Here is a 22,356-nt window from a genome sequence, read left to right as displayed (position 1 = left end):
TGTGTTAGCATTACGATTACCATTACCATTAAAATAACCATTACCATTAAAATTATTATTTCCAGTACCAATACCATTATCGCTATCATTGCCATTAGCATTAAGATTACCATTACCACTACAATCATCATTGCCGTTATCATTACTATTGCTATTTTTCTTCTCCTTCCGATTTGGCCAACAGTCGTGCGACGGTTTGGGGCCGAGACCAAAAAACTCCGCCAATTGTCTGCTTCCTTTTTAGATTTGCACCAGACAAGTTCTTCTGCACATGGCCCTACCATTTTATTGGATCGTGCATTTCATTGCAAAAAAGTTATCATATCTCAGGCCAATAGAGAAGGTTCGGCGACTCGCGGCACTGTGCATCAGGGGAGCGCTGAGGTCCACTCAAATGGCTGCTTTTGAAATTATCCTCAGTTTACCGCCCATTGACCTATTCGCGGAAAACCGTGCTGCTAAAGCCACAGGTAGATTCACGGTCATAGGGGAATTCAATTTCAGAACTTTTGGGCACAGCTCAATTAAGGCGGGAAGCACAGGCAGCATGGCACCTAGCTTTAAGTACGAGCAGGGCCGTCGAGAGAAAACTCGGGCTCCGGACTGAAAAATCAAGAGCTATTATACATAAATTGTATTAATTTAAAGGCATGTGATCATTTTTTTTAATATATAGACCAAGAAATAATCAGCACGAATCGGAATATATTTATAATAACATTCTATAACGAAGGAGCAATTACAGTGTAAAAAAAAAATAATAACAAGTTACAGATATTTCAGGCCGCCTACTAAAGCCTTTCATTCCCCATCTTAACTGTAACAATTGAGTGAATTTAGGCAATGCTTACTCCTCGAATAAAACACAGGTCAAGTACGCGCACAGCTTATCTTCCGTTCATCCAGCGGTAAACTCTCTTCCATCCTGTAATGCGACAATGAACTCTTTACTTGGCTAGGCCCAGGCCCAGCGCACAACCCATTGCTAGGAGGGTTGGAAAATAAACGCATATGGGTACCCGCTTATTGGAATACAAGCGCCCGCCTGAAGCCAGACCCACTGGTGAATAGAAGCTACTGACTTCAGTGAGCCCTTAAATCCAAATGTGTGGGAGTGACCCCCAAAGCCAGGCTTCTGCCGTGAACAGAAGCTCTATATCAATTGGTTACCGTGTCTCGCACATGGGGTAGTCACCTTTCCAACAGTGCGTGAACGGGGATGCAATACTCGGGATTGATTTAAGAAAAACGAAGACAAATAGGAATGGTATAAATAAGAATGAAAACAAATGGCCATGCTTTGGTATAAAAATGTGGGAATCCACAATGAAGTTTCGCAAGCTGGAATAGACTAGAAAATAAAATAATTAAGTCCTTGGATGTTTAAAATTTAAGCTCGCCTGAACTAAATAGCCAAGTGTCAGATGCTTAGTTAATGCCATATCATCGTCTTCTATACAGCTCCCACTAAAAGGATTTGTGTTTACTGAGCTGACTATATACGCATCTGTCCAGAAGCTAATCGCACGTTTCTAGCCTGCTGCTACTATCATGGTGGCTACTTTTGCTTTGAAATCAGTGCAGTTATTCGGGCATCTAAATTTTAAACTAGAACGGAATAAGTCTTCCCTCACCGAATATAGATGGTTGGGGATCCAGTGATCTCAACATCTGTGCGTGGTTAAGACCACAATGAACTAAGAGCTCGAAGTATTGTCATTTGCTCATCAGGTCAGTTAAAAGCTCTCAGTGCATGCAAGATGCAAGGTCTAAAGCTCTAGACCAGAAATGTCAAGGCTATCGATTGACCTTAATTCGATTTTGATAAACACTCTTCCAATTCGGACAAATTATGCAACACTTTCAAGTCACATTTTTCCATTTTGATAAGTAAATGGCCACCATACCAAAGCTACAATGCCAAAGGAGCTTACACTGAAGGTGATTAAAAATCTTGGACTTCTTCGTAATGGACTTTAGCGCAAAACAATAATTCAAATGCTTTTGTAATAGCTAAAAAGTTGGCCCAAACTTTTTATTGCTTTCTTTGTGAAAGTTTATTGCAAAAATTATAAGGTTAACTGGGCAATTATGCAAAACGGAACTGCAGTTCAAGGGTGAAGCAGACTAGAAACGGAGTATATTTATTGGAATAGGGTATTTACGTAAAAGTCAAGGTTCAACTGCTAATTAAAATGTGAAATAATTAATGAGACTTGCAAAAGCAGTTTTGTATAAAATTAAAAGCTTAAACGTAAGGCGAGTGCTTTAAATGTGACAAAAATTATGAGTTGGAAAACTTGTGTAATAACTGCGAGTACATATTGTAGAATGGTAATATGGCGCACAGTGCTTCGCTTCCATATAAAAAGTGGACAAAAATAAAATTATGGATGGATTTAAATGAAAATTTGTTTCGTAGTAAAGTCGGGGAGGCGTCAAAAGCGCTTGGCCTGTAGATGCGCAGTAAAGTCTTATTTTTGGAAAAGGCTGCCAACCGTCTAATAAGTTAAATAATTATTACAATAGGGGTATCACTCGAAATGGTTTTGAAAAAGGTTTTACCACTCACCTGCACGGTAAAAAGTTGCCTGCTGTCTAAAAAAAAATTCAACTTTAATTAGGGCAATAAGATAATTAAAATATGCATCACAATATGGTTGTTAAACGAAATAGGTAATCGGAAGAGAGCTGCCACCTGTTTGTAAAACTGAATATAATTAAACTATACAAAACATGAAATGACGCACCCCTAAATTACCACCTGGATCCGCGCCTGTCATATACAGATAAATCACTATGTTTACGAACATAAATAACATACTTAGAATATGGGTCATTCCATGCAAAATTTACACTTAAATATTTTTTTATGTGCAATATTTTTATCAAAAAAAGAAGACACCTATTTTTTTATTCCACCTTGATATTCAACAACCTCGTAGAAAAATGTCCGTTATGCTTCTGTCAAGTGTAGCTAGCACTGGCAGTGCATGCCTGCGCGCTAAGACTTTAAATATGTACGCAAGCATGAAAAAATTCGCCACTTCTACAGTTTTGGTTCCTCCAATCCCAAATTTTTAGAGTGTACTCCATACAGTTTAAAAACCATCTACACTGCAAACAAAAATCAGACGGTGTATAGTTAACAAGAAAATTATTAAAAAAAAATTTTAAACAAATGCTTTCTTTTCAATGCAAAACTTATTTACTTAAATCTAACTCACACTCCAATAGAAAGCCAGGAAATATTTCGTTTATTAACTGCAAAATTTCGGAACTCTTTTCCTAGCTTTTCGTATATAATAGTGGTATACAAAATATGTGTCTTCTTTTTTCGATAAAGAATGTAAAAACAAAAAATATTTTGCATGGAATGACCGGCATACCTTGACCATTAAATAAATAAAACTTCCAACACAATAATCTTTTTGGTGAAAAAGTTATTTATACAGTTATTTTGGAATACCGTTTCAAAAATTAAATTATACAAAAAAGTTATTTATTTTTTAGACAATAAAATCTTAAAATTAATAGAAAATTAAATTGAAAAAATAAAAGAAAAAAAACAGTTTAAAAAACATGAAAAAAGAAATTATAAAAATTATATTCAACAATAAAGGCCAAAAAAATAACAAAAACAAATAAATTATAAAAAGTAAGTGAAATCAAACATTTTTTTCTCATTTTTAAACAATAGAATCTAAAACTTAAAAGAAATTTAAATTCAAAAAGAAAAACACGTATATTTTTCAAAAATGTTTAGAATTTAGTTTCTTTTCTTAACTATTTTTAATGTTTTTTAATTTTAATTTTACTTTCAGATTTTAATGTTTTGAGTTTATTTCTTAAACTTTATTTAATTAAATTCCTTTTGAATCAAATTTTTGTTGTTTTAAAAAGAAAATTCTTTTTTATTTCATTTAATTTTTAGCAACTTATTTTATTTTTTTCTTGCTTTAATTATATTTTTTCTTGTTTTTCCACAAAAAAGTTTCATTAATAACGGCATCAAGCTCTATCATACTTTTTTATTTATTTTTTTTTTTTTTTAATTCAGTTCATTTTTAAGTTATATTATTTATAAAAAAAATGCATTTCATTTACTTTTTAGCAACTTATTTGGTTCGTTTTTTAAATATTTTTTCTTTTTTAGTTAAACTTTCTTAAAGACTTTCGTCTTTCGAAATAATGCGGTCAGTTAAAAGACGGTTGGCAGAATTGCCCTGTTTAATTCCTGAGGCCGTTCGCTCGAATGCTTGTTAAATGCATATGAGTCAAAAAATTTACGGGTTAACGTTAACAGACAGTCTAGAAAACGGCCCTTTGTATTAAATTTCTGAATATTAGCGACTTCTTGGCGTCATATAAATAGTTTATTTGATAGTGAAATTTCGGTATATTTCTTTCTAGTCGATAAATTACGATTACAAAAGTACCAAACACGTTCACATCGCAAACAACGAATTTTGCGATTTTCACCCACTGTGCGCTGGTGCTTTCCACAGCCAGCATAGTACAATTAAGATAAAGCAAAGTTAATCTTACAACAACAGATGTTTATGATATGCCGGTATTGGGTTATTTTATTATTATTTGCACACTTGAATTGTCTCCTGCTTTCCTTTGGGTTTTCCGCCAGCAAATGCGGCAATATGCCACACAAATTTGTATTTACATATGTGTATTCAACTATTGTTAAAAAAAAAATTAAAAAATGAGCAAAATCGTGGAAGAAAAGCATTGGAGGCGGTATAAACATATGTGCATACATATGTACGAAAATGTAACATGAAATATGCAAACGATATGTCAGCAGCAAATTTATTGGCAATTCCGCAATTTTACCCAATTGCATGCGCAAGCGTATCGACAGCAATAGATGGAGGCCGTAGGCATCGCGATCTCAATGCACATAATAATCCTCTTGATTCTTACCTACCTAGAAGCTACGAGAAGCGCACAATTAGAAACATACATAGATACCTCCTGGCTGTGCACAGTACGTCCCACTATCTCTATCTATTTTAAGTTATTTGAACAGTAAACATTGCCCGACTGGAAAACATTTGCATGTATAAGTAAGTCTACTTCATTTGTATACAGGACTTTTATGAAATGTTGAAGGGCCCTCGGTTAAGTTATGTTACGTAAGGTTAGACGAGCAGCTTTGGCAAGACAGTTCAGTCCTGGTCCATAGAGTCTCATTGTTGGTCGCTGTGCTTCATAGTAACGTACTACGATACAATTAGTATATTTTGCCACATTTTGATTCCCTTCCATGGAATGATAACTGCCACTATGTATCTTTAGTACTCGGTCTTGATTCCGTGTTGAATTTGCCGCTATCTCCTTTATAAGATCCTAATAAGTCCTCCACAGGAGTTTAGAGTCCAAGATAAAACCCAAATATTTCACTTCTAAGTATGACGACATTGACCACGAATCCATCCAGGGCTAAGTTTTCTTATGAGATGTATAATGGCATGGCTGTCTTAGAGGGATTTATATTAAGAGCCACCTAAGCATACCACCTTATCACTCTTATCAGCGGATGCTATTGTCAGTGAGTAGTTGCAGGAGTTCGTCGGCAACGCTAGACTCTACAGGTACTATGCTGTCACCGACTTCGGTTTCAGAAATCATTGTATGTAAGGCGCTTACTATCCAACGGCGGATGGTAAGCTGCACATTGCATTTTTCAATTGCCCGATCGATGCCCACATGAGATGTGTTATCGAAAGCATAACGCGGTTTCTATGGATCTGATTATTCTGTATGCTTGTAGCTCAGTACACAAAGGCGCCTGATTCAGAGTGTTGTTCCTCATTTCGTGGGCAACAATTTTCGCCATTGACTTTAGCAAGAAAGAGGTTAGACTTATACGGCTGATGGACTTGAAAAGATATTAATCACTCTTAGCCACCTTTGGGATAGAGACAACACTGGCCCTTTGCCAACTATGCAGACTTTCCCTGAGTTTGACGAGGTCTGGACGTAGAGCTCTCCACCCTACTTTAATTGCACTGGGCCGATTTCATTCACCCCCGGAGGAAATTTCTTCAGGGGAACTGCGCATATGTACATACAAGCTATCGGACTCCATAACCAGCCAAAAAATATGTAATATGTATGATGAATCGCCGATCTAAAGCTAAAGTCAAATCGCAGCTAGAGAAAAAAAAAAAACATAGAAATAAGCGTTTTATTTCAAAAATATATTGAAGGCGACGCTAAGCAAACAAAATAGCACAAAACGCGCAGATGCAAATAAAACGGTCCCCAGATGCTGCCTGCTGCTACTACTACGTCTGTTACATCTGCAGCCACCACTCAAGTAATCGAAGTTAAAATCGCCTGGAGAATGCTCAGGGAGGTGATTTGGTTTTTTGCTGTAACACACAAATAGTCAAAGCTACAGATATGCAGACCTAAATATGCATGTCCGGATGGAATGCATGTAAGGACGACGAAAACGAACTTTTGCATATCCTTTGCAAAGCACGCGTACATACATACATACATACGTTTGCGCATACATACATACATATATGCATAGGTCCATATGTGTATGGACCAAAAAGGCATGCATATTTTACAAACTAGCAACCAACAAGTCATTGCAATGAAATCGAGACTACTAAATGGCTGTTCAATATCCTGCAGCGTATTTGTTGCACCAGTACTCAATGGCGGATACAGGGGAGGGGCGATGGGGGCGCTCGCCAAACCCCGCCCCCAGAGCTGGAAAAAATGTCGGTTAAAATATATTACCTCAAACGAGAAATTTAAAAACAAATTAATAAAAAAAAATTTTAATCTTCAATCATAATCCCTTTCTTAGCTTGCACAAGATTATATATAGAATAAAAAAGCATGTAGATCTCTAGCTGCATACTCAAAATGGTTGTACAAAATCGAATTAAAAAGCTCGAAATTTTTACAAAGTTTGTTGATTTTTTTTTTAATTTTGCACAAAGATTGAAACTTGGATTTACATATATGGTTTCTATTTAAAATATGCTATACCTTTAAAAAACAATAATTGAAATTAAAAACTTTTAAAATAAATGGTGAAATCTTGCCAATATAAAGTTATGAAAAGAACTATATGTATTAGGGCGGGTCAAATTTTTTGCATCAAAGGCACATCGCGGATATGGGTATTTGGGTCATTTTAAGTATTTTTGTCAAGAAACCACAGGTCTAAAATGAATTTCGGGCCAGCGATTTTTTCTATCAAATTTTTTTTTTTTTTTTNTTTTCGGGCTAATTATCGTGCATCTAGCACCGAAGAAGCGGGTGAAAAACATATTTCCATAGTACCATGAATGAAAAAAGACTGATAGGTCTAGCACTTTTACACGTAGACTTAAAAAATTACTAGAACCTTTATTTGTGTGAAAAATAAATGAAGGTTCCAGCAGGATGAATGCTTGGAGGTCATATATTTCGATTGGTCACTCCGCTGTGAATCAAGTTAGTTGCCTGAATTTTAACGTTATTCGACAAATCGATCCCAATCGTCCCTCCCCAAATAAAATCCTTTATCCTCCTCTGACAACAGTAACACAAAACAAAAACAAATCATAAGAGCATATAACAACGAATATGGGGAAATGTTATAAACACCAGCTGTTGCTTTTGTTTTGTATTTATTTTTATTTTCTTACTACCAGCCCAGCTCGAAAAAAACGCTTGCGGCAGCATTGCAAATTTTAGCAATATTTCACATAAAATATGTTTAAAAAATTTTATGATTTGCCAGCGCATATTGCATTGCTATGTATTTAAATAGTCACCCCTTTTGCATGTACAATAAACATTCATAGCTGGCATACATCTGCATATGTATGTATGTATGTGCATATGTATATGGGCATAGGTCGCCGCTATAAATAACGCTGCGAAGCGTGAAACGTAATTGAAACATATCGCAACGATATAAATCGCAGCAAATTGAATATTGGTAGATATAAAAAAAAAAAATGCAAACATGCATCCTGGTCATTTCACACAAACACACAGCTGCACTCTCTTTGAATTGCATATGCAATTAATTTGGCAGCAATGTTTGCTACTTTTGTGTTTATATTTTCCGCTACAGTCTTTAGCTGCAGGTAAAAATGCAAAATAACAGGACAGGTTGATTTTATTTGTACAAAAATTTGGAGGTTACAACTGCAAACAAGTTTATGAAATTTTACGCGTGCTGTTCATTTGCGCAGTTGCCTGCAGTACTATATTGAAGAGTACTGATTTAGTTATGTACTTCGCAAACGACGGTTACAAAGGGTACAAAGAGACATTTTTAACCGACTTTAAAAAAAAGTAAGGGTGTTTTTACATTTATGAATTTGCATACAGGTAAGCTAGTATGTGCATGATCAACTTTAAAAATACTGCAAACGAAATTATAAATATAACTTCATCAGTAATCTATTTGGCAAGATGCACAGATGGGGACGCCCTGAGTACAGGGAAAGCGTAGGTACTTGGACCAAAATTCAGAATATTCTGCCAATAGGCTCTTACTGGGGTGATGGACTCGCTTTTGCCAAACCGGTTTCGACCGGTCTTTTTATATATATTCGGTTTTTTTTTAATTGCAATTTTTCGAGTAACTCGAAAGCCGGTTTTGGGAAAAGGCGAATAATGGAACACCATAGCTCTTACCTAACCATATTCCGAAGGCCCTGTAGCTAGTGCTGTTATATTTTGTAGGTAGTATAATTATTTATAATTATGTTCCCTTTAATAAATAAATAAATAAATATTCTAGGGAAATTTCTTCGCAATCGAAGTCTGTGTTCGCGAGTGTCTTCGCAGAAGGACAAATCAGGCCATAATAACTATTATGTTGGATAGTCTGGCAGCATTCAAGACCTTAGGCTCAATTAGAATAACATCAAAGCTTGTGGAAAGTTGTAAAACTCTTTGGAACCGCCTAGGTGCCCACAATAGAGATACGTTGTGAGGCGTCCCTGGACCTGAAGGGTTTGAAGGCAACGAAAGCTAAACATGGAGCCTAAGTGCGCTTGCATGGTCCCAATCCTTACGGCAGCATATATTAAGGATGCACCTCAGAACTACTAAGGAGCTCGGAGGTATTTCAGTTTATTGCCTACTAGCAGAGGTCAAAAGGAATGAGAAGATTAAACAAATTCATAACTCCTTGCGCGAGGAATACCGAAGGACCTCCTGAACTTAGCCGGGCTATCTCAAAAGGCACTGCAAGTCAAGGTGCCATTTGAATAAGACCGGGCTTTCTGTAGACACGGACTGCGAGTTTTGTGGACTGGTGGAGGAAACCTCTGAACATATCCTATGCAAATACCTGGCCACGTATTATGACTTGCAGACTGAAACATCTTTTGGGCACTATTATCTTCTCCAACCAAAGTTTGGAACATCGCACCCACCAAAGTTCATAAAGCGGTGGGTATCTTTATGGCTGTCAACTGACTGATCGTTTATATAGCTGAAGAAGTATTATGTTTAAATATATGTACTTTTATTCAAAGTTAATATACCTGACTTTTCACCGGTTCTAGTATACAAGTTGCTGGTATTGTACAGGGACCAAGAAAGTGTTCCTCTCATGAGAACAAAAATGTAATTTCAGGAACGTACCCACAAAAGAACAAAACGGGAACAAGAGTATTGAGAGCTGTTTGAACGAGAACAAAATGAGAAAAAAAGGTTCGTGAAATTATCCGTAAAGAACAAAATGCAAACAAAACTCTCGCGGACATACTTAAGAAGAACTGAATGAGAACAAAACTTTCGGGAACGTTTCCAATGAGAACAAGGCACGTGAACAAGGTTTTCAAGGCGAATCATATAAGAACAAAAGTATGAGGAAAGTTCTGCTAGAGAAGAAAATGAGAACAAAAGTATCGAGCAGGTTTTCAAGGAGGATCAAATAAATAACAAAGTCTGAGGAAAGTTCTGCTTGAGATAAAAAACGAGAACAAAAGTTTTGAGAACATAACGTTAAGAATGAGAGGGCCGTCTGTGTATTCAAATGAAAAATCGTTGCAGTGAGAACCATATGATTGTTAATTCTAGGCCAGAGGAAATTTGGATCATTTCAACTTGCAGATCGTTTATAATTAGGGTGAACTGTCCCTTTATGTCAGAATTATTCACTAACTGTGCAAAAACAAAAAAAAAATAAGTTCGTGTCTTAAGTCTACCTTTGACTTAATTTGCATAACTATCTTTCAGTTCTTTTCTGATAAATTTTAGTTCCTGAGACTTAAGTCCCCAAATTGTTATTCGGTAGAAAGTGCCCTAACCTTTTGTTATCCCATATTTCCTTTCCAAAGCGTTCCGGAGACTTTTGTTCCCATTTTGGTCTCTTAGAAATGTTTCCGAAAGTATTGTTCGCAATTTGTTCTCTTTGGGAACGTTTCACAGGGTTGATTTGTTCAGATATAATTCCCATTGAGAAAGTTCTCGACTGTATTGTTCTTATTTCGGTTCTGGTTTTGAAACTTCAGGACGATGAAATGTTAAAGCCTGTACCTGCGATTTCAAAGCCTTGATACAATTAATTTCCTCGACAGTTATCCTTTACTTGAAAATACATAGGTTAATAGTCACATTTAAGTTATCTGTCCATTTAATAGGATAAATACACACTATAGCTTTTCAAAATACATTTTTAAACAAAGTTATATTTGAAGTTCCTTTAACTGAAGTCAGTCAATTTCTGAAGCAAATAAAAAACAATTAAACTATTTATTAAATTAACCAAAATAATCAAAAGCAAAATAAAAGATGCTGCGGCAGACGTATCTTCTTCTAAGCTCACTTCCCAGAGTCGCACGCCGATTTTCCACCACACAAATCGTAAGAATACGAGTACCATTCTGCATTTACTTATTAGAATTAACAAAAATTTTGCCAATTGACAGACCAAGAGCCGCGTTTGTGTTATCGGTGCCGCTGGCAATGTGGGTCAACCGCTATCGCTGCTGCTGAAACGAGATAGCCGCATCACCGGTCTCGCGCTCTACGATATCAAATTAGCGGCGGGCGTGGCTATGGATATCTTGCATGTAGACACCAATTCCCTAGTGGCTGGCTATGATAAAATAGAGAATATACAAAAAGCTTTGGAGTGTAGGCAACAAACATTTGAAGAGCTTATTATGACTAATATAATAAAATTATATGTATGTATCTCTTTTTTGGTCTCACCAAGGCGCTGATGTGGTAATAATCGTTGCTGGGCTGCCGCGCAAGAAGGGCATGTCGGATGATGAACTTTTCAAAAAGAATGCCGGCATTATTGTCGAAATAATGCCGAAGATTGCTGAAACTTGCCCTAAAGCGCTGATCGCCATGGTCACTAGTCCAATCAACTCACTTGTACCGTTAGCAGCGGAAATACTAAAAACGGTTTGTTTGATCGAACTGAAAAAAAATACAAAATACTAAAATAATTATCCTCTCGATTTTCAGAAAAATGTCTACGATCCAAATCACTTGTTTGGCGTAAGCACGCCGCATGTGGTGCGCACGCGCTACTTTATGGGCGATGTCTTGCAAGTAGATCCCGCCCGAGTAGATGTGCCGGTTATTGGTGGCTGTTCAAAGTGTACCATACTTCCAATACTGTCACAATGCAAGCCACATTTTAAGCTCGAAGATGAGCATGATGCACTTCCCATAGTCAAGAAAGTGCGCAATGCTGAGGAAGAGGTGGCAAAAGCGAAGGGCGATCGCGCCGCCGCCTCACTGGTGATTGCGCATTCGGTAGCTAAATTCACTAGTTCACTGCTGTTGGGTCTTTCGGGCCTAGGTGACCCAATTGAGTGTTCATATGTGGAATCGGTTGCCACCGAATGTGCATTCTTCGCAACACCACTCAAACTGGGTAAAAAAGGTATTGATAAGAATTTAGGTTTACCAGAAATGACTAACTTTGAAATGGATTGGATGAATGAATTGATACCTGAGCTGAAGGAGAATATCAAGAAAGGAGTAGAGTTTGCGAAGAATAAGAAATAGCTGCAAATATGGAATGTGGGCAGCTGATTGGATAATTTGCGTTTATTTTATTTGTTGGATAGACACTTTCTGCTGATTTTGCGGTTCGGTAAACTAATTTTATTCGTTTATTTTACACAGTTTTCCTTTGAAATAAAACTCCATTCTTGGAGACTTGAACTTTAAAATATATAGTGTTTTAAAACCACATATCTGAGCAATCAGTTGTATGGAGTCTATAGGTTATAGTGATGCGATCTTTGTAATTTTCACTGTAGATATTCTTTTGATAATGAGTGAAAGTAGGGCGAAATTTCATGTTCCTAGCTGCATAAATAAAAAATCTCATCTGAACAATCAGTTGTGTGGGAGCTATATGTTATAGTGGTCCGATTTTTGCGGTTTCTGGACAGATGATATATACATTATAAAAATACACCCACTTAGCAAATTTCATCCGGATATCTCGAGTGACTAGATTGCATACAAACAGACGGACGAACAGACAGACGAACAGACGGACATGGCCAGATCGACCCAGCTCGACGTTCTGATTAAGTGTACATTTTAGTGGGTCTATCTCTTGTTCTGGTACATAAAAACATCGGAACAAAGCTAGAATACCATGCTCATGAAAGGTATAAATATGGATTCACAAGGAAGAACAGGTAATTTTTTAAGCTAACAAAGTTAGAAGGACGAAATTCGAGGATGTTATCAAGTTTATACATATAAGTCCTTAACTTATAATTTTTTCAAAAACAAATATTGCGAAATTTCAAGGAAAAAATTTTAAAAGGACATTTTCAATACCTATCAGTCCTTATCCACCAAAAAATCTCTGTATTTGATTAAATTCTACAGAATTTCCTCTTTAATTTGATACCCATACTTCTTCTCTAAGCACATTTCAGTGAATTTTTTAAATAATTTTTTAATTACTGACGTCAGAGTGAAAAACTAAAAACGCAATTTTACTATATTTGGCCCCTGTTTCGCGAATATATTGATATTTGTGTTTAAAATTTACTATCGCGTGGTGTTATATGTATAATGAGCTAGACATTATAAAAAGATATTAATTATTAAACAAAAAAAAGAAATATAGGCAATACTGGTCAAGATAGGAATTTTGATTATTGCCATCAGTGCAAATTACAAATCCCGAAAATCCCGGGATTATTTGCCAAGAATCCCGGGACTTTCGGCACCTAAAAAAGGCCGGGATCCCGGAATTTATAGCCATAATAGACACACACTTTCCAGGCAGCACAGACCAAACTGGCAGTAATCGAGTGACAAATCGGCCTCGTGTTGTTATAGAAGAGGTTTCAGATATTGTCAACAATGAGAAAGTAGCTTGTGCCATCAAATCTTTCGATCCGTTCCGTTAATTTCGTATAAAAATATGGTTCATTCTACAACAAAAAACATAAAAATATAATTCCTAAACTTTCTGCAAAACTCGCGAAAATTCAGCAAATTTTCATGAAAATTTTCAACTTTTTAATCACATTATTTAGAATATTTTTGAGTATGCAAATTTGTAGCCCAATCAATTTTATTATAATAAAGTGCAAGTTTTAAGTAGCTAGGAATTACTGTTGATTTTTGGCATTACTTCACTCTACATACATACTTATGAAGCTATGTAATGCTTAAGTATGAAGACATGGATGTGTGCATTCCTATTTTATGTGTGGGCAGGTTTAACCTTTTGTGCTGCATTGTCGTTTTTGTGCAATTTTTATGTTTTCACGTATTTTTTGCTCATCTCTTTGTATGCACTTTTGTGTCACTTAGTGAAATGAAACGTAACGAATGGGCAATGACACTTTCATGCGACATTCTGTCGACTGATTTTTGTTTTTTTTTTTTTGTGAATCTTTATTCTTCTACCTTGGCTTCTTTGTTATGCCTTTTTTTTGCTTTCCTCATATTTTTGTAATTTGACATTTCTGCCGCAAATGCAATCACTTTCCATTTAGTTTCCTCTCAGCAATGATTTTTGCTTTCTTTTTCGCTATACTACAAATATTTGCATTTTGTGCATATTTTTTACCTTTATTATTTCAATTTTGGTTCTTATTCTCATTTTGTTACGTAATTGTTTCGCGATTTGTGCCGCAATCAAGCGCATAATAAAAAGGGTAGAGTAAATTGGGTCAAAAAGGGAAAAACTTTCCTGGTTCTCAAAAACAAGAATAGCTAATCAGGCCTTAAAAGCGAGAGTACTACATAGTACAGGCCTATTGCACTATATTCCCTTGATATAAGCTTCTTTTGATAGCAATACCCTCAGAGACTCTGACCCTTTAGCAGCATGCTGAGAGTCTTCCTTCCGCCGTATCGACGTCCGGGGTATCGGATGTGCAAGCCCAAAGCTAACCCGAGGTGAGAGGCTAGGGCCGCCATAGTTGCTAAAGATATAGAGATGTCATTCTCCTTCTTCAAGTCGTTCTCTGCTATGAGAGATGAAACCAACAGCAAGTAATCCCGGTACAAATCAGGATAATATCGCTAAAGTGGTTATGTGTGAGAAAATTTCACTATAAGGCATAAGTATTCTACATCCTTTGACATAGTGTCTGATGTCCTGTCCTGATGACCTATCTCCGTGTTACTCGCAAGAATATCTGCGAAAGTGTCACCGGACACCAGAGCTGCTTCGGATACCAAAAGAGGTACGACGCTGTACAGTGATCTATACTTTTCTTTTTTTGTAGAGGAGGCACAAAGTATTGAAACTTTTTAATTTCGTAAGCAACTTTTTAATTATTGCAGCGCTTGCTATTTGCATGCCAATTTCTAAAATTTCGGGATTGAAATCCATTTCCAAAATGAAAACAAACAATTGGCTTTCAAATAAAATCGCCTCATGTAAATAGGGTTGGCAACTTTTTGGCATTCAACTTTTCGTCCTACTTTTGATTCAACTAGTCGCCTGTGAAAGTTGCATCATGTAAATTCCCTTATATTTATTTATTCGGCTTGATATTTATGTTGAGAGAAAACTTATAAAAAAAAATTTGCTAATAAAAGGTTAAAGAATAACACTTAGAAAAGGACCAATACAAGAATGAGAGTAAAGGTGACTACGTATATAGATAAAGAAAAGGATAAAGGCAAAGGTAAAAAGAAAATCAAAAACAAATATGCGTAAAAAGATAAAGGAGAAAATGAAGGCCAAGGTAAATTTAAACACTTTACTTATATATATAAGAGCACAGGTGAAGGGGAATATGTAGATGAAGAAAATGATAAACATGAAAGTAAAGACAAAGAGGAGGATGAGCATATCGATAAAAGTAAAGATGAAGACAGGGGAAGAAAGATTAAAATAAAGGTAATTAAAGAGGAAAGAATATAGAGAGAGACACAGAGACTTAATCTGGGAACTATTTTGGGATTGTAGAGATGTTCGGGATTCTCGGTACTTATCGATAAAATAATAGACATTTTTATTGTTTTTTTATCGATATTTGTATCGAATTTGTTATCGATATTTATCGATTTTTATCGATATTTATCGATTTTTATCGATATTTATCGATTTTTATCGATATTTATCGATTTTTATCGATATTTATCAAGTTTGTTATCGATAGTTATCGATTATGTTATCGGTATTTATCGATTTTGTTATGGGTATTTCTATCGATTTTGTTATCGACATTTTTATCTATTTTGTTATTGGTATTTAATTTTTAACAGGTTTTACTAAAAAATACACCTATAATTACAGAGAATATCCGCTATATAGACTGAACATATATAGACATACTAGCTCAATTCTTCTCCATTAATGTGTCCCTACTCCAAACCCGTCTAAAAGGACACTTCAGCCTGGCTTTTTAAATCTTTGGGTGAAGATCTGTGGGCAATTTTAACAGAGCCACATCTTTTTCGAGGAATTTTAAGAGGATCGAAATTTGTCTAAAAGGTTAGATTCAAACTATGCACAGCGGGCCAGACAACTGAAAAAGTGGCGAAAATTGTTTCTTGGCTATTTAAACGTGAAAAAGTCAGAAAATATTTGTATGGTATAGCTTATTATCCGAGGTATCAAAATCCGTGGGACGTCTATTTCTTCTATTTTCCCCCATTCTCCTTGGTATTTTCTGTGGAAAGTTTCTGCAAAAAAAAATTATATGAAAATTTGTAATTATTCAAAGCATACTTCAATTTCTATGGTAAAACAAAAACCGTTTGAAGAGATTAAAAAAAATATGTTGGGATTTATTACGTTTATTAGAAATATGGAAGGTGTTTGAACAAGCTTTAAATATGTCTTTGAATAGGGTTGCCTATCTATCAAGTAAGACTGGATTTCCACTAGGCATTAAATGGCAAACATGACAAATGACAAAGTCGGACATTAAAAAAAATCTTGTCATTTTAAGACTAATTTGAGGTTGTTGAACAAGAGCTTTATTCAAAAAAAAATTATTAATTTTTACGATGCAATTTGAATTAGTTTGATGCGAAAACAAATTTGGTAACTTTTAAAAATGTCTTCTATTGAGCGCAAAGCTCCTAGAGTAATTGTCGTCTATAATTCTAAATATTTTCAGCCAATCATTGTGACTTGTATGTTTCACCACCTAACATTGTTCTATATCGAAAAATATGCCCCCATTTTTAATTTTGAAATCAAGAAATATTTAGAGGGCGCTCAAAGCGCTCAAAGTTGTCCATGTATTTTATATCGGAAAAAAGAACTTTTCGTAGAAATGATATAGAATTTTTGAAAATAAATCTTTTTCGATCAGGAAACCCTGCTTCTCTTTAGGAGATTTCCAGAAATAATACCCAATTGTTTATTTAACCACATTTTTCAAAGTAACTATATTTTTTAGGTCCGCCAAAAACCTCGTAAGAAGCAATGGTGGCACCAATAAAAAGTCTTTATTATTACAAAAAGGTTAAATAAACAATTGGGTATTATTAATGGAAGGCTCCCGAAGAGAATTGATTTTCAAGAATTCTATACCATTCTGCAAAAAGTTCTTTATTTCCCATAGAAAATACATCGAAAACTTTGGCAGCACTCTAAATATATTTTTAATGTAAAAATAAAAAATAGGGGTATATTTTTTCGATGCGGAACAATGCTAGGGTGTGGTAGCATTAAAATTCCGACTTAATTTTTTTTTTTTTTTACCACCCTAATGTACATGCAAGCGTCAAAGCTGTCACTTTATCTTTTATTCTTTGCATTGCAGTTTTCAGTTAGCTCTTTCTTTCCACATAAACACATATATATTTATGTTTAAGTACATCCCCCTGCTGCTTTAAGAACTCGAAAGACCTTTAATTTAACATGCTAAAGTTCGACGCCCGCCACTTAGCTGCTTTTGAATCAGCAAGTCACTTGTGCATGGCAAATGCATTCACAAAAATAAAATCTTAAAACCAAAGCACAAAAAAGAGCTTTTTCAAGTTAATAATGCATATTTTGAGGCACTGAACAGAAGTTGTCTACATATTTTGCATGCAGAATGCCACCAGGCAGATACGAGTGAATAGAAAGTAGATAGTAGTTATATTACTTCACCTTTTTCTTCTTCTTCTTCATCTTCTTCAGCCGTTTCGCAACGCTTATGCCGCTTAAGGCCGCTTATACAGGCTTTTCTTACACTTCCGCTCAAGTGGAGGCAGACAAAATTGGAAGGCATGCGTTTTTTGTTGGTTTGCATTTGTGTTGTTGTATGCAGCTTAAGTGAAAATAAATTGGGGATTTTGTTATTGTAGATTATGATGAAAATATACAAATGGTAAATGTGGATGTGCAGCTAAGAATATAAGCAAAACGAGCAATCAAAGTATGGAAAAAAGAAACATGCATAAATAGAAATAAAAGCGCTCGCTTTCATTGCAGTAAAATCCATTTTTTTTAATCGCACCAAAAAAAATCAAGAATCGAGCAGAGCTTTTAAAGCAGCGCAAGCTAAGGAAGCAAGAAGATGGGACAAGTACACAGCCAAATAGTGGCACAAATGTTGCATAATATTATGGGGATGAGGAATCTTTGGCATAAATGCATTTATATACATATGTATATTTTTACATATTTTACATGCAGCAAGCAACTTAAAATTTTTAAATGACCATACCTACAGATATAATACATACTTTTGATGTACACTTGTTATCAGCTGATTAAGTGATCAATTTTGGCTTATATTATTTTGTTTATTTAATTTTTATTATTTTTCCGTAAAAGTCTAGCTCATTATATAACAAACAACATGGGCCATGTGCATAAAAACTAAGCTATTGCCTTTTCTTAAAATGTGCAAGTTTTAAGTCGCTAAAGAATCGCGTTGATTTTTAATATTTTTTGAAGTGAAATTTCTTTAGCGGCGGTTGGTTGGTTGAGAGTAAATTGCCAAATTCAACGGAAATGGAAATGCTTCTTGAGTGTATGCACATGGTATTAATTTAACAAAAATTTGCTAATAAAAGGTTAAGGAATAACACTTAAAAAAGACCAATACAAGAATGGAAGTAAAACAAAACTCAAATATTAATTATTATTTTTAATCTTTATTGATTAAATTCGAAAAATAAAAATCATTGTAAATTACAGTAGGATGTACGAACACAAATACGTGATTATGATTAAAATTGTTGTACGATAATTTCAACTTGTTGATTTTTTGGTAAAAATTAAAAAAAAACAAGTAATTTTTAGCAAAAAAAAACAACTTCAACTTTCATATAAAAAAAAAAAATATATATATATATATATCTCATGCTCCAATGATCGGATCTAAACCGGATTAGTACGAAAGACACTACCTTTCCGACGCAAAAAGAGTTATCGAAATCGGTTGACGTGGTCCAAAGTTATGCGGTAACATACATAAAAAAAAATAAAAATATTCCGACGAACTGATAACCTCCTCCTTTTTTGAAAGTCGGTTAATAATTATTATTTTTCGTCCCTGGAACCTAATTTTTTTGCTGGATTTATGTGGAAGAATGAAGAGTTACAATTTTTCTGCTTACATATGAATAATTAACATCATTGAATTCAGTCATGGAATTCAGTAAGCTCGAATGGATTTTACTCGATAGATCTATCGATTGTTCAAAAAAGTGGAAATTTCATGTGCTACGAATTGTTTAATATGTAGAAGCCAAGTTCATAAAGGCGACATTTACGTATGCTATGTAAAATTTCGTTCGCCTACAGTCAGCAAGTAATGCCACAATATGCGATTATTAACCCGCGATTAGCTTGTATGGCAATGAAACTACTTTGTACGCGTATACGTACAGTTGACAAAACCGTCCACACCTACGCCACAATTTCGACTACACAATGGAGCTCGTTACAACTAATATGGCGTATGCGTATGTGTATGCATTTATGCATACATATGTGCTTACACATAACCACAACTACCTTTGTAGATACATGGATTATTCAGTTACCGGCTAAAGCTATTGCTTGTTAATTGTACGGAGATGCTGCCTTTGGTGTTTGCGAATAACAGACCCAGCCGCAATTTATCGACTACATCGCGGCTTATGGGTACGGTGACCAGACAAAACTCGGGACAGTTTTAAAGCATCGCATCCGAGCATACAATTTTGTTTTAGAATAACATTTTTTAATACACTTTCATTTAAAACAAAAGCAAAGAGAAAAACTTAAAAAAAATAATCGCAAACATGTATACACACAAGAGTGTATAAGTAGGGGAAAAGATATTTTTCGCAAGTTTAGGCTACTTTTCCTTGCTCAAAAAATGTATGGTATTCTCTTATTAAAATATTTAAAAAATATTCAGCGGTACGAATTTCTCAAAATCGGTACTGCCCTGCCAAAATCGGTACGAATGGTCACCGTACATGAACAAGGATTACATTTGTAGCATGGTACTAGGTGTGTTTGCGTGTGGAATCGAGCAGAAGCTTCAAAGGGTCAACGATTGTTGCCATGAATTACGTATACGCACCGTTGCACCCGAATAGGGTCAAGTATGGAGAGGCGAAGCAAGCGGACACAGAAATGCATACATTTGCATACATAGTAGATGCATATCAGCTGACAATCATTTCGTATGCATTCACAAGGCGGAGGCTTATCCATTTAAGAACAGCAGCTGCTGCTGGCCCAAAAACGCAAGCGTATAAATTGAATTGAAAACTATAGTACAAAGCATATTGTACGAGAGTACAATTTATCCCATATTATCCCTTGCAAAAAAAAAACCAAACGATACTCCTTTTTTTTCTTTCATTTACAAAGTGCTCAAATTCAAAGTAAATACGCCGCGTGTCGAATGAAAAAGTGGCAGCAAGCGCATTTATAAGCGCCCACCACTGAATGCACTTTTTTCCTGGTAGTCGTATTCATAGTTTTTTTTTGCCACGCAACTTTGCTGCTTTTAAAAATATCCACCAAAATATATGCGGCTACATTCCAATGTAAACCACCGAAAAAGGCGAAATGCTCCATTTGAAAGAAGTGAGCCAATCAACGGAGCAACTAGCAACCAGCAACCAGCAGTGAGCAGCTTCAAATAACCAACGCGCTAGTAACAAGCGTTTTCGGACAGCAACATTCATCTTTGTCGCTGATCACTTGGTGGTGGCAGTCGTACTACTCAGAGCGGTATGTACATATGTATGTATATAAATATGTTTTTTTATGCAGCCATTCCCTCAGGTATGCATCTGCAAATTACCATCTGCACGAACACTTTTGTGGCCACCTCCGTTGTCGCCGCTTGGAAAATTCAACTACGTTCAACTCAAAAAGATGAGTTCACAAACAATTTAGCTGCGCGTTGGTTGCTCTGCGACTGAAATGAGGTCAAATGCCATGCAAGGCTGGCAAAAACAGAAGAGGGACGAAAAGATGCAACTGAAGCAAAGAAGAAGAAGAAGAAGAAGCTGCCAACGGATGAGGCACAGGCAGCAAAAGCTGAAGGGGATGAATGCAACATTATTGAAAATAAAAAAAAATTTAAATAACAAAAACAACAAACGGACAAAAAGAAAACTTTACGCAGAAAAGCGGAATTTCATAAAAACATAAAACCAAAGTAAATAGTAGAGTAAAAGAAAAACTTTTAGAAATTTAAATGAAACCAAAAAGCGGTGAATACAAAGTCTATGGTGCGAAAATGCGCGTAAATATGGAAGAACAGTGTTTTTTGAAAAACTAAAGTTGTGTGGTAGATTGGTGGAAATCGTTACGAACTGTTTACAAAGCTAAGCCCAATGTGTTACATAGATAAAATTAATTACCACAATATGGATATCAGTCAAAAAAGCCCTAAAAAAACTTTGTTTCTAAACTACATGTAGGAGGGTTGCCACTGGTTTTATAAAAAAAAATCAATTCAACTTGAATTAAGATAGTTAGTAAATTTAAATATGTATAAAAATTCGGGTGTTAAACGAAAAGGATTTAACCAGGTTTTAGTTTGAAGCTATTTTGAACAGTGTTGCCAGATGTCTAAAAAAGTTAAATTGAAAATATACAATAGGTTAAATTACTTAGTTACTACAATATGGACATCAATCAAAATGGCTTTGAAAAAACTTTATTTCCAAACTGCATGTTGGAGCATTGCCACCTACAATTGAAAAGTCAAATTTATCTAACAAATACACAGGTTCGAAGACGAAGACAATGTGAAGTACAAACCTTAGGACGAATACTAACACGGGCACTTAAGCTGATATTAAAAGCAAATACAAATTTTCGCAAGATGAAATGGGGAGTGCTGGGTTTCGAAAGGAAATGTTCCAGCCATAGACCCAGAATAATAATTATTTTATGGCGGAGTTTTAAAAAAGCCATCAAAATTTTCGTAAGAATTATAAAAGTCTTTTGATAATAATTAAGTGTGAGAAAAATTTTTTAAGTCATTAATTAAGACTTATATAATAAAAGTCTTTTCCATCCATTATTGGTCTCACTCGATAAAATTATCATCATTGAATGCAATTTTGTTCGCAGCGCATAAAAAATTATTACGTGTCATATTACTAGTAAAAAATTGACATTACTGTAGCTTTCTCACAGAACATTGATATGCGTGGAAACAGCAATAAAGCGAAGGATTTCCGAATTTTCCTGAACAATTTCGCTGAAATTTTGATTCCTCCTGGACACTATACAGATTAGTTAAATTGGAAATATCTTCAAAAAATTGGGGCGGTATAAATATATGTATTTTTGAAAATACCTATATTCACTTTTCACTGCTGTAGTGACTCTACAGGCGGAATAGGCGAAAAATCAGCAACTCGGCCATCACTGCGGGAATGCGCCACTGAACATCATTTTTCTCAGTAATATTTTTTATGCCGACTCCGCTTTGTGTGACA

General features: G+C 35.3%; 1 protein-coding gene across 1 annotated transcript; it reads left to right on the top strand.

Moving 5' to 3' along the window:
• Positions 1 to 10,785: 10,785 nt before the first annotated feature.
• On the top strand, positions 10,786 to 22,153 carry LOC108371296 (malate dehydrogenase, mitochondrial-like). Its single transcript, XM_017626827.1, has 6 exons — positions 10,786 to 10,857; positions 10,923 to 11,130; positions 11,213 to 11,409; positions 11,473 to 12,010; positions 15,162 to 15,191; positions 22,041 to 22,153. Exons 1-6 carry the CDS (start codon positions 10,786 to 10,788, stop codon positions 22,151 to 22,153), a joined length of 1,158 nt encoding a protein of 385 aa, XP_017482316.1.
• The last annotated feature ends 203 nt before the right edge of the window (positions 22,154 to 22,356 follow it).

The sequence above is a fragment of the Rhagoletis zephyria genome, unplaced genomic scaffold (genome assembly GCF_001687245.7).
Source record: "Rhagoletis zephyria isolate East Lansing unplaced genomic scaffold, Rhagoletis_zephyria_1.1 Rzeph_scaffold_04866, whole genome shotgun sequence".
NCBI classification, from domain to species: domain Eukaryota; kingdom Metazoa; phylum Arthropoda; class Insecta; order Diptera; family Tephritidae; genus Rhagoletis; species Rhagoletis zephyria.
Note: the sequence above shows the minus strand (reverse complement) of the source record. Positions and strands in the feature narration are given on the sequence as shown.